This window comes from Miniopterus schreibersii, assembly GCF_964146895.1.
Source record: "Miniopterus schreibersii genome assembly, chromosome: X".
NCBI classification, from domain to species: Eukaryota; Metazoa; Chordata; class Mammalia; order Chiroptera; family Miniopteridae; genus Miniopterus; species Miniopterus schreibersii.
In genome coordinates this window covers 17489816-17503426 of record NC_138104.1, presented here as the reverse complement: position 1 = coordinate 17503426, position 13611 = coordinate 17489816, and the positions used below count along the sequence as shown (strand labels likewise).

The window sequence follows — 13611 nt, the reverse complement described above, 5'->3', positions numbered from 1 at the left end:
GCCTCTTATAATTTTGCACAGTATCCTCAGCAAAATGGATATGATTTCAGCTACAAAGGTGAAGTCTGATCTATCTAATCAAGACTGCTTTGGGGATAATCTGCTACATTTGTGCAATTATTAATTTAGGTTTAACAATTATATTCTGTGAATCAATAATAAATCTTAATTTTGTGATTTTTTTCCCCTTAGAACAAAAGTATTTCAAAAGTAGAAGGTCTGTTTTGCCACTTATCAAATATTTTTGCAGCTTTGTGAAAATTTAAAGAGAGATTTTAAATTTTATTTAAGGTCTTTGAAGCAGGAAACAGTCTTTGAATTTTGCATGATACCTTTTACTTTGTATTGAAATTTGTCATTAATCAGAATCTAAAATATATTAAGAATTCGGGAAGGGAGTAATATTTAAAAGCCTTAAATTGAGAAAAATCAACTGAGTTAACAAAATACTGAGGGATACCTGGTGATACCTATATATTTTAACTGTCAGGAGAACCTCATGCACCACAGAGATATTGCTTGTATAAATTGGCAAGTGAGGCTTTCTCTGAGCTCCAGCTTTGAAGCACTCCACTCATGAATTGCTGCTCCCGTCATACTTGTTTAGATATCTGGATGCTTTTCATAACCTCAGTCGTAATATCTTTCTCTAACTTCCTGGAACAAGCTTGGTTTTAAACTGAGCCCTAGTTGTGTCTTTATACTTCTTCCCTACCCTGTGTGAGATCTGACTGAGTTGTCAGAAGATTGAAATCTGAAATGTCCTTAATCTGATAATCACATTCATATGGAGCGATAAGTACAAAGAACATAATTGGGAACCTTGCACTCATTTTTGTTAGAGCAAACCAATATTTTTTCCTGTAATGTCACACTAACAAGAAGAAATTAGTTCTGCACTGACCACTGTATCAATCAGAGTTCTCCAGAGTAACACAACCAAGAGGATGTACATGCATAAGGAGGTTTATTTTAAGGAATTGGCTCACACAACTGTGGGATGAGGCAAGTTTGAAATCTGTAGGGCAGGAGTCACACTGGAGTCTTAAGGAAGAATTTCTCCAGGAAACCTGTTTTTATTCTTAAGGCCTTCATCTGTCTGTATGCTCTTTTCTTAAACTTCCTTTTTTACTTACCTACCTTACATACATTTCTAGGTCTTGTTTGCAACAAGATTCTAAGCCCCTTGAGAGTAGGAACCAGATCTTATTTTACTATTCTTTCTCTTCAGTATCTAGCACAATTGGTGTTCAGAGTGGGTTTCTTTTTGTTGAAGACTTATTTTGTAGCAGGTAACAATTACCTTGTTAATTTTTATAACAATAACCCTGTGAGGTAGACAATATTTCATTTTGTAGATTAGAAGACTGGGCCTCTGGCCCATCCAAGATCACAAAACTAGTTGTGGTTAGAACTTATATTTAAACCTAATTTCTTTGACTTCAAAGTTTATGCTTAGTTTAATAAAATTATTTAACTTTACTTATTCAATAAGTATTTGTTGAACAGAAATCTCTTGACATATTAGAACTAATCTTAACATGTCTTTAGCATTTTCACTTCTAGGAATGTCTTCATATTTCTTTCATATACTTCAAGCAATGGACTATTTCAAGCATTAAATAGTTAGTTTTAATGAACAACCAGACCATAGGTTTAGTTTTTATATAATTGTTATTAACAGGAAATATAACATAAACTGCACATACTCTTCAAAACTTCTGGAACTAAGTAAATCTTGAAAATAAAAGTTATTATTATTAGGTTATTTTAGAGATTTTTTTATTGATTTTTTTAGAGAGAGGAAGGGAGAGGCAGAGGAAGAGAGAGAGAAAAACATCAATGTGAAAGTGAAACATTGATCGGCTGCCTCCTGCATACCCCCTACCGGGGATTGAGCCCACAACCCTGGCATGTGCCCTGACCAGGAATGTTACTGGCAACCTTTCAGTGCACAGATGATTCTCAACCAACTGAACCACACCGGCCAGGACTGTTATTAGATGTTTTAAAGTTATTATAAATCTCAAAATTCTGGATTTTTTCTGTTTTGTTTTTATATTTTAAAAGGTTTTCTGCAAAATTCTGTTTTTTAATGGCAATATACACCATCTATTTAAAATTAGGTAGCCCAGCCGGGCGTGGCTCAGCTGTTGAGTGTCGACCTAGGATCCAGGCGATCGGGGTTCGATTCCTGGTCAGGGCACATGCCCCGGTTGTGGGCTCGATCAATGACTCTCTCATCATTGATGTTTCTCTCTCTCTCCCTCTGCTTTCCTCTCTCTGAAATCAATAAAGATATATTTTAAAAAATAAAATAAAAATAAAATTAGGTAAACCAAATAAAATGTATACCTTATAAATTAGCCCAAATAGAATATATGTATCAATGCAGTTACATATCCAAATCAATATTATGCTTAGTCTTTCTACATCTAAAGATGTAAGATTATTTCATTGCTTTAAGTAAGTGACAAAGGATCTGGTTGTTTTCCATAACATGCATTGTGCTTAAGCACTCTGCAGAGTAGTATAGTGGTTAGAGCCTGGACCTAGAGCCACACTACCCAGCCTGCCCCTGACAAGCTGTGTAGTCTTAGACAAATTATTTAACCTCCTTGCCTCAGTGTTCTCATTTGTAAAAGGGAATAATAATATCCCTACCTCATAGGGTTGCTGTATAGTGCTTAGAACAATGTTTAGCACATTGTAAGTATTCATTAAATGTCATTATTACTTCAAGTTGTTTAGCACTTTTATGCATACCAAGGAATATTAGGATCTCATTAGGGTTTTCATACTCATAGTTCTCCCCTTAAATAGATTGTGATTAGAAATTAAAGAGCTTCTGCCAGCTGGAAGCTTTTGACAGATGGATGTTTGGTTCCTGAGTTTTGGGCCATCACAATGCCTAAATCAGTTATACTAACCTCTTCTAGCTTTGAAAATTCTATGATCTAATCTGATTTAACAATTTCTATTCTCTAATTTTCTTGCCTACAGTGTGACAGGTGCACAATAACTTTTCATTCCCCTGTATTATAGGGTAATCTTTTTGAAGGCATTTCAAGTGACAATTAGGGAATCCATGTGAGTTAAAATTCACCTGTGTTGTCAATATGAAAGTAACTGAACTGAAGTGACAATTAAATGAATAGATGCCTTATATTCATAGCTAAGTTCCAATGTAATTCCAGAATAGGTAATGTGAAAGTCTTAGAATCTAAGAAATATGGTATTTAACTATTTCCAAAAAATGGGATCTTCCAAGTGAATTAGATAATCTTTTGTTCTTTCCGATGCTGTGTATAACAATACTAATAACAAAACTACTGTGGCACATAAAAACCAAAAGTTCACTTTTATTGTATAAGTAGTTTTTCTCATATGGTGATAAAATAATCAATGGCAATTTTTCCGTAGAACTACTTTCTGCTTTCTTCTTCGATGGATAAAACAGTCCGGTTATGGCATATTTCCAGAAGAGAATGCCTTTGCTGTTTTCAGCATATAGATTTTGTCACTGCCATAGCTTTTCATCCAAGAGTAAGTAATTGTTTATACATTTTTTCGTTATACTATAAGGAAGGTGAGGGAACCAGGTTTCTCTGGAGGGTAATTGGATTACAGAAAAAAAATTAACAGCCACATAGTTAAGAACAACTTAGTTTTTTATTTTGCTTTAAATATGAGAAAGGAAATATTCTGCTAATCTGCATTAGAAGAAATGGAAATGTTATGTTCTAAATATAAGTGAAAAGGCATTCCAAAGTTTTAATAAAACATTCAGGGTACAAATAAAGTATCCTAGTAGGTATGAGAGATATTGGAGATGGTGGAAGAAGAGAAGACACCAGGTAGATAAATGAGAAAGAGAAGCATATAGGCAGGAATAGTTGTGGGAGGGTTGGGAAGGGAAGAGACAAAGAGCAAAAGGTTGAAAGAGGCAAAGTCCAAAATTTGTTACAGGATAATGCTGAATTCCTGTTTAATGTCTAGAAGCATTGTTAACCTTGGGATCCCTTCTTACTCATTTTCTTTTTTGGGGGGTGAGGGGGGAGAATTATGTATTTTAGCTTAGACACATCACAGTGTTCCAAAATAGTTGCACCAATCTGCACTTCCATACATAGTGTATTAGTCAATCTGCTTGACTGATCAATCAAATAGTATATTAGCTAGTCTTGTGGGGGTTGTAACAGTAGTTTAATTGGCATAATTTTCAATGTAGAAAATCCTTTAATATCTTTCCTCTGGAAAGAAAGTTATTTCATATGATTTCAACTAAAGGAGAAAAACCTACTATCCAGGAATTGCAGATCTATGTTCTGCTCATATAGGATAGAGCCATCAAATGCATAAGGCTAAATTAGTTTTAGTTTTTTGCAACTATATAAGCACAAGGAAGTCACATGTTGGTTCTACTTCACTAGCTAAGTTGAAATAAATGGAGGGCTTAAGCTGACCCTAGTTCATTACTTTCCCTCTCCTTCGTTGATGTATGATTACATTTCCAATCACATACTCATCTCTCTGTTTAACACCCATTGTCTCTTTTTTTTTTTACTTTATTTTTATTGTTGACACTATTACAGATGTCCCCCATTTTTCCCCCTTTGGCCACCCAGCCCTCCCTCTGGCCATCACCACACTGTCTTTTTTTTTTTTAATCCCCACCTAAGGATATGTTTTTCATTGGTTCTAGAGAGGAAGGGAGAGGAAGAGAAAGCAACATTGATGTGAGATAAACATCGATCTGTTACCTTCTGTACACACCCCCACCGGGAATCGATCCCGAGACCTTTTGGTGTACAGGATGATGCTCCAACCAACTGAGCCACACTGTCCAGGGCAATACTTTGTTTTCTAAATGTTGTTATTTTTAGTGAATAAAGTAATGCTCACTTGAAGAATACTTGAATACTTTTAAAATGAGATCTACATATTTTAAACATTTCTAGTAGAGTTAATGTATTGATTTGCTAATGAGTTTTTCTTGATATGGTAAAATTAAAGCTTTCTAAATTTTTGTCACATTTTTAGGATGACAGGTATTTCCTAAGTGGGTCATTGGATGGAAAGCTCCGCCTTTGGAACATACCTGACAAAAAAGTGGCCTTGTGGAATGAAGTAGATGGTCAAACAAAATTGATCACAGCTGCAAATTTCTGTCAGAATGGCAAATATGCAGTGATTGGGACATATGATGGCAGATGCATTTTCTATGATACAGAGGTAAATGACTATCTTGTGTAAATTACGTAATTGAATACTTAGTAAAACTCTTTTGTGGGGTTTTTTGTTTTTTGGTTTGTTTTTTTTTTAATTCATCTTTATTGTTGAAAGTATTACAGATATCCCCCCTTTTTCCCCATTGGTCCCCTCCATCCCACATAACACTTTTGTGGTTTTGAATAAGTTGATGTATCCCCTCTGTGCTTCAACTGCCTTATCTGTAAATTGGGGCAAATATTACCATGTCTGTCTGAGTTGGATCAGATGATCTTTGAGGTTCCTTCTAATTCTGATCTTTTAAATTTGTGATTTCTTTTTAGCACTTGAAATACCACACACAAATACATGTCCGATCTACCAGAGGACGCAACAAGGTTGGAAGAAAAATTACTGGCATTGAGCCTTTACCAGGAGAAAATAAGGTACTAAGTATTCAAAACTATATATACTATATATAGACTCCTGAAAGTTAGTTCTTAATATCTTGGCTAAGAATATATTCCCTTTCCTATGGAATACTGCTTTTTCTAGTTTTGAGGTGTATTCTGTATGTGTATACACCCTTTTTTGATTATAGCTTAACATAGATTAAAAGATTATATATTTAACTTTTCCCTTGATTTATTTTTAGATACTGGTAACCTCAAATGACTCCAGAATCAGACTATATGATCTTAGAGATTTGTCACTTTCCATGAAGTATAAGGGTTATGTCAACAGCAGCAGCCAGATCAAAGCAAGTTTCAGGTAAATTGGCAATGAGAAATTCCCAAAAGAGATCAGAACATTTCCCCCGTATTCCCGTTCTCCATTGATCTACTAGGCCTTATGTCTATATGATGTTTTTAGTTTCTTTACACTTTTACATATTATCATCATGCAATACTTACCTAATCCACCTGTATGGTAGATAGAGTTAGAATTGCCCATATTCTGCAAGCAAAGAAACCAAGGCCCAGAAAATTAAATAATTTGCCTAAAGTCACACTAGTGGTGCAGAGCCAGGATTAGAAAACTCCCAGCTCCAGAATTTGTGCTTTTGTACTTTTATGTGAGGTTTTGATAGAGGCAGTTGACCACCCACCCCACTCATGGTCTTGACCCTTTTAGGTACAGAAGCTAATAAAGCTTTTAACAGCTTGAAGTACAGTGTCCTGTGTTTACACCTTTACATATCATTATTATTTGAACTCTTAGGGGCCTAGAGGCTCTCCTGAATTACCTGCCTCTCCTTCTCTATAAACCTCTTTCTTTTAGTCCTTTTCTTATCAGTTCTCCTTTCTTCTGTAATTACCAGGTACAGTAGTCCCCCCTTTATCTGTTGTTTTGCTTTCTACGGTTTCAGTTACACATGGTGAACCATGGTCCAAAAATATTCAATGGAAATTTTCAGAGTCCCCCCTTTGTCCTCAGTTTTGCTTTCTGCAGTTTCAGTTACCCATGGTGAACCATGGTCCAAAAATATTAAATGGAAAATTACAGAAATAAACAATTCATAAGTTGTAAATTGCGTAACATTTAGGGTATCATGATAAAATCTTGTGCCATCCCACCCAGGACAGGAATCATTTCTTTGTCCAGCATATCGTGCTGTATGTACACTACAGTAAGATTTCAAGAGAGAGAGCGATCACATTCACATAACTTATTACAGTACATTGTTATAATTGTTCTATTTTATTGTCATTCTTTATCTCTTATTATGCCTAATTTATAAATTAAATTTTATCATAGGCATGTATAGTCATTCACTGCATAACGATGGGGATACGTTCTAAGAAATGTGTTGTTAGGCAGTTTCCTTGTGGAACATAATAGAGTGCACTTACACAAACCTAGATGATGTAACCCACTACACAACTAGGCTATATGGTCTAGCCTATTGCCCCTAGTACAGCATGTTACTGTACTGGATATTGTAGGCAATTGTAACAATGGTAAGTATTTGTGCATCTAAACATAGAAATGGTACAGTAAAAATATGGTGTAAAAGATTAAAAAATGATACACCTGTATAGGGCACTTACCATGAATGGAGCTTGCAGGACTGAAAGTTGCTCTGGCTGAGTCAGTGAGTGGAGAGTGAATGTGAAGGCCTAGGGCATTACTGTACCCTACTGTAGACTTTATAAATACTGTACACTTTGGCGACACTAAATTTATGAAACATGAGATTAAATCAAGCACATGAGAAAATGATGCAATCAAAAGATTCAGTAAACTCAAGATATAAGCAGCTGCTGCCAGTGTAACACGACATACTGTTTCACGGCAAACTTTTTTATAAGTGGAAAGAGTACACTCTAAAATTACAATAAAATGTATAGTAAAGTAAATAGTAACTCAGTAACATAGTTGTTTATGATCACTACCAAGTATTAGGTACTGTACATAATTGTGTGTGCTATACTTTTATATGACTGACAGCGCAGTGGGTTTCTTTATAGTATAAAGTTTATACCAACATCACAAACACGTGAGTAATACGTTGTATTGACTGACATTACAATAGCTATGATGTCACTAAGCGATAGGAAATTTTCCACTCCATTACAATTTTATGGGACCACCATGGTATATGCAGTCCATTGTTTACCGAAATACTGCTATGTGGCACATGACTGTATGCATAGGAAAAAACGTAAGAATTTATAGGGTTTGGTACTATCTGTGGTTTCAGGCATCCACTGGGGATCTTGGAACAGATCCCTTGTGGAAAAGGGGGGACTACTGTAATTACCCAATAATTTAATTGGTAAAATATTCTGCTTCTCTCTTTTATATCTTGAGGCTTTCCTCCCAGTGTGGATTAACCAGTAGCACAGTAACCCAGAGCTTTGATGAAAATACTAATGCCTCTGGCCCCCATGTCAAATCTACAGTCAGAACCTCTGGAGTGAGACTAGGAGTCTATATTTCAACAAGTTCTTCCGGGTATTTTCTTAGGTGTTTTAAAGTAGGAAGCCCTGTTAGAGGGAAACCTAAAAGAAAATAATAATAACTGAGGTTTGGTTTTTTTCTTTCTTCTCCAAATTTAGCCATGATTTTAGTTATCTTGTTAGTGGCTCAGAAGATAAGTATGTTTATATCTGGAGTACTTACCATGACCTAAGCAAGTTTACTTCAGTCAGGAGAGATCGTAATGACTTTTGGGAAGGTATTAAAGGTAAGTAAATGCCTACTTTTGTGTGTCTTTTATAAGTGAATAAAGTTAAAGTGAATAAATTTAAAGTGCAGATGTACTAGAAGCAAATTTGTATGGGCATTATTTCAGAGAGGCAGTTATAACTGCTTTGGCTTTGTATTTGGCTTTGTTGGATATTTCTATACAAAGGAAGAACTTATAGCTGTGTAAAATTTGAGAAGTCATGGAATCTCAGAACTTGTATGTGGTGCTTTTTTTTAGAAAATATTTTTGAGTTTTAAATAGTTCTTAGTTATCTGTTAGTTTTAAAAGATATTTACATGTTACATACAATATTGTATTTTTTGCATATTTTATTGTCTGTCTTGATGTTTAGAATCAAATTTATTAGTTATCCTGAAATAAATTTTTCCCCAGCACATAATGCAGTTGTTACATCGGCCATCTTTGCTCCTAACCCAAGTTTGATGTTGTCTTTGGATGTGCAATCTGAGAAGTCAGAAAGTGAAGATGCTGAAGTTTTAGACACTATGGCCTCTGGTAGGTACTCATTTTATTTGCCCTTCTTTTTTTCTAGTCACCATTTAGTAGCCTAATTGACCTAGTATTGGGTATTATGAGGTTTTCGTAAGTATGAATATTTTTGTTTACTACATAATGATTGTCAGATACCTATTTTTGAATATTTCAGTAAAATAGTTCTTACAGGTTTTACTTCTTTTTAAATTCACCCAAGAATTAAAATTGAAAAATATGGCCCGGCCAGGTGTTGCTCAGCGGTTGAGGCGATCGGGGTTCGATTTCCGGTCAGGGCACATGCCCGGGTTGCGGGCTCAATCGATGACTGTCTCATCATTGATGTTTCTATCTCTCTTTCTCCCTTTCCTTTCCTCTCTCTGAAATCAATAAAGATATATTTTTAAAAAGAAAAAGAAAAATATGAAAGTTCTTCATTTCCTTTATGGGCAGCTCTTCTCCTTGGAGAAACAGAAAGAAATACAAATACAAAATTTATTATTGTTTCTTCTACTAGACTATGATTTCTGTGAGGATAGAGACTTTATATGTCTTATTTGTTATAGTGCCAGTGCCTAGCACAGTGCTTGCCTGCATGTGGTAGCTGCTTAATAAACATTTGCTGAATTAATGAATTAAACCAAAATGAAAGAAGAGTTTTTTCCTACTTGCCACAAATTTATAGTTTCTCTTAGGTAGCTGTTTACAAACCTGTAATTTCTTGCCATTTGCGGTATATGCTTTGAGAATGAGTACTAATTCTAGTTCTATAAGATGCTCAGATTAGGAAGTGAAAAGAAGCCATCATGTAATATTGAGTGCCAATTATGTAAAAAGTGGTCCTTAAGAGTGTAAAACCATGTAAATTTGGACCAGTTGTTTATGAAAACAAGTTTGTATGATTAAAATCACTTGCAGAAGAGTTCATTAAATGTATTTTCTCACTTTAGAGACTACAACCAGGCCTTATAGAGGGTTGTAAAGCCACAGCAAAACAGTGTACAAAAGGTGCTTCTAAAAGTATTTGAATGCTTAAAAGTTCTCAAGTATTTTTACTTCATTTAATCTCAAGTAATTTCCCCTGTGGTATTATTTACACTGTGCCCTATACTAAATATACTATTTTTTTTCTGTCAAGAAAAATGTTAATAGCAAAGATGAACTTCAGTCTAGCACTTTTTAAAAATTACAGGATCTAAAAATAAAATGACTCAGAATTATTAAACCTTTACTAAATGCCTGTTTGGAAATATTTCTTTTTGTTTTTTTTCCTTCGGAATCAAATCCAGCTTCTCTCTTCTAACTTAAGTCATTTTGTGTGGGCTTTTTTCCCTTTTCTTTTTCCCCAGTGATATCTTTTAGCAATCTATACATTTCCCCTACACATTTCATAGACAATTCTAGTTTTTAAAACAATTTGAGGAAAAATGAAAAGTCCTATTCTTTAAACTTCTTTTTAAAGAGACACAACTTTTAATGGGTCATACTCAGGTTTGTGTTTGCTGTTTTGTACCTATCTAGGTATAATCTAAGAATAAATCCTTAAACCCAGTGTATAATATCATAAAATAGATCTATTCCTGATATATTTGACAATATAAGCTTCAGTTTTCCTCATGTATAAAATGGTGATAATACTCAGTTTACAAAGTTGTGATAAGAATTGAAGATACCGTATATAAAGTGCCTAGCAAAATGCCTGTTATGTAGTCGACATTATCAACTTCATTATTATCATATGTGATGAATTATTTTTTCTCTGGTCTTTCTCATATCCCTAAATCCTTTGCTGCTGCTTCTGTTGCATAGCACTACTTTGAGATATGCCTAAAGGATAAGAAGAAATGTTCAAAGGCTTAGGATGTGTTCTTAGCAAATCTAAGTGAAAACATTTTGTCTAACTCATCCTTGTCCTCAGCTTGCCAGTTAAAGCTTAGATTATTCCTTGCTGTTTAGTCCTTAAATCCACAGATGTTGCCTATGCATAATAGAGTTAGTTTACACTGAATTTTGTTTGTTAAATGCTTTTACTGAGAAATATAAGAGGCAAGCATTTTTCCCTTTCACCGTAGCTAGTTACCTAGCTCTTCAGTATGGACTGTAGAGGGAAAAGGTGCTGTCAGCATTCCCAGATCGATCTTGTGCACTTCATTTCATGGCAGTTTCAGTATGTCTGATGTACAATAAACTTTACTGTCAACCTCATTAGAGAACCCTGTGAGCAATAGACTTGACCGGCTGATCCCATCCTGCCAGCACCCCAGTCCTGGGGCTGAATAACACGCTAGTCTCTTGCCACAGAATGATGTATTAGACAACTTAGAGGCCTAGGCTGCCTGGGAGTAAATACAGCTTCCAGGCCCCAAGGGACTGTAATCTACTCAAGCCAGGGAAAGACCAGCTAAGACAAGGTAAGTGGAAGTGAGCCTCAGAGAGGAGGAGACATACAGGAGGGTGAAAGGATATCAGGATTGAGCCCAGAAAGAGAGACTGAAGAGTCAGAAAGAGGATCTTCCACCCCAAAGGTCATGGGCATGTGACAGTTGTGACAGCAAGCTTCACAATCCTTTTAAATCAAGTAAAAATTTTTTTTTATGTTTTTAAGGTATTATGAAGACAGATAACACAGAAGTTCTTCTCTCTGCTGACTTCACTGGAGCAATCAAAGTGTTTATTAACAAAAAGAAAAGTGTATCTTAATTTGAAATTCCATTTAAAATAAACATATCAGTAACTTTATGTATCAGAACTGAAAAAAATTATAGTGTTTTAGGCTAACATCCTTTTTTAAATTTTTGTTGAAAGCTATTCAAATATAATATATTTTTTGAGAGGCAATGTTAATGATCTAGTAAACCCTGGACTGACTGATAGACTAGAAAGGAATGTGGCTAGAATAACATTGCCAAACATTAGGCTTTACATTTTGTTATATTTGTGTTTTTGTTATATAATTGTGAACATGCACAGGTTTCTGCATGAAAATATATTAATATATTAATCCCATGTGTGTGCCTTTTGGTTACATGCACTAAATCTTAACTAAATCTTAAATTATTTCAATGGCTCTTTTGGCCTCTTATTGGGGAAGGAGTCTTGTTTCTAGCTTAAACAATTTCTTTTGCACAAAATTTCATTTTTAAGAAAAGTGGTATCTTTTGACGGAGTTATTGTTTTAAAAAATGTTATATAGGTTTTCAGTAGGTCAACAACCATATATAAATGGTTTTTATAAATTTCTCAATTTGGGGACAAGATTTTTTTTGTGGTCTAAATTGTGGAGTTAAGATTCTTTTCTTTATATGTGTATATATAATTTTTTTTTGCCACACTGGAGCACAATGTTTCTATGTAAAGAATTTTTTTCATTCTTTATCCATGAGCACCAGGCTTTGCTCACTTAAAAAAAAATTAAGCCGCATTAAGGAGTGAGTCTTCTTTTTTACAATAATGTAAAATTGAACTGTTTACATTTTTTTAAAACATTGTAGTTTTAAAAACTAAGCTGTTTTGTTTTGTGTTATTGAATTTGAAAGCCTTTGTAAATATTGATATAATGTACCAATGAAATAACATCTGGGGCAGTGGTACCCTGATCATGTTGTTGATGGTTAACATATGTTTCTGAAAATTAAATCGTTTATTAAAAGTTGGTCTCCAACAATTGGTAAACATGTGCCTTTATTTTCAGATGATTTTGGTAATTGGAGAAATGCAAGACAAAGTCTTGTTTTATAATTTGATTTTTAGCAACCAGAGGCCAGATTTTAAACCCCTAAATTAGAATGCATTAGCTGCACACCTTTGAGAAAAAAAGAAAATTTAATTCTGGTTCTAAAATGAACATTGCTGAGAGTTTATCTACATGTTTATATGTTCTTGACTGTATTTGTTTTCAGTGTATAAGCAAGAAGCTGGGGAGCCATGATCATATCCTTGTTAATCAGCATGGTCTTGGAGTGGTTTGGATTTTCTAGTTACTAATTGCATATTGTTTGCCTTGGTTTTACCCCTATGCTGCTTTCTTCCTCTTGTCAGTGCTATACTCTCTTCTTTCCCTCCCCTCCTCTCCCCTCTCCCCACTCCCCTCTCCCCATCTCTGTTTGCTCACTCTTCCAGACAGATGGAAAGCCTTTGGCTTTCTAACCAGTCAGTTTCTTTAGTCTCAAGTTCTAGATTAGTGTTTCAAAGAACTTGATGTCCATTGCTCTTGGAGGCATCTCAGCTTTCACTGACTGCTTCCTAAGGAGGACTTGTAGTCTGCTGTGGTGCTGGTCATTTCAACTGAAGATAACTGGGGTGTTGCCAGAGGACTATTTCCTGATAGGTTTTATGTGGTTTCTTGAACAAAAAGGCAAAAAATAGTTGGAATGCCAGCTTAAGAGAATAATACTGACACTTTTAACTTTAGTCTTAAAATGTTTGCTATCTCTATATCAATACACTGCAAAGTTACAAATCAGGAAGTGAATTTGAAAGGTAGCATCAAGATGTATACAAAGAAAAACTGAACAGTATTCCTCCCAAAAATGCATATTAGAGACTCACTATAATAAGTGGTGTGGTATTCTAGAAAAGAGTACGGATTCTAGAATCAGATAAACTTGGATTTGGTTCACTCTATTAGCACATTCTTTGGGCAAACTATCCTATATTAATTTCCATTTCTTTAACTGTAATATGGGAATACCCAACTGAAATTGTAAAGATTTACT

The 13611-nt window shown here is 34.8% G+C and overlaps 1 protein-coding gene across 1 annotated transcript in view; it reads left to right on the top strand.

Annotated features, from left to right (window-relative positions):
- Window positions 1-12565, top strand: part of WDR44 (WD repeat domain 44) — a 75725-nt gene extending 63160 nt beyond the window's left edge. Inside the window, exons 14-20 of the mRNA XM_081125979.1 lie at window positions 3424-3546; window positions 5044-5235; window positions 5556-5657; window positions 5867-5982; window positions 8274-8401; window positions 8798-8920; window positions 11502-12565. Of these exons, the coding sequence (XP_080982105.1) occupies window positions 3424-3546; window positions 5044-5235; window positions 5556-5657; window positions 5867-5982; window positions 8274-8401; window positions 8798-8920; window positions 11502-11596 (879 nt within the window). The 3' untranslated portion in view covers window positions 11597-12565. The remainder of the gene's footprint in view (window positions 1-3423; window positions 3547-5043; window positions 5236-5555; window positions 5658-5866; window positions 5983-8273; window positions 8402-8797; window positions 8921-11501) is intronic.
- Window positions 12566-13611: the final 1046 nt, after the last annotated feature.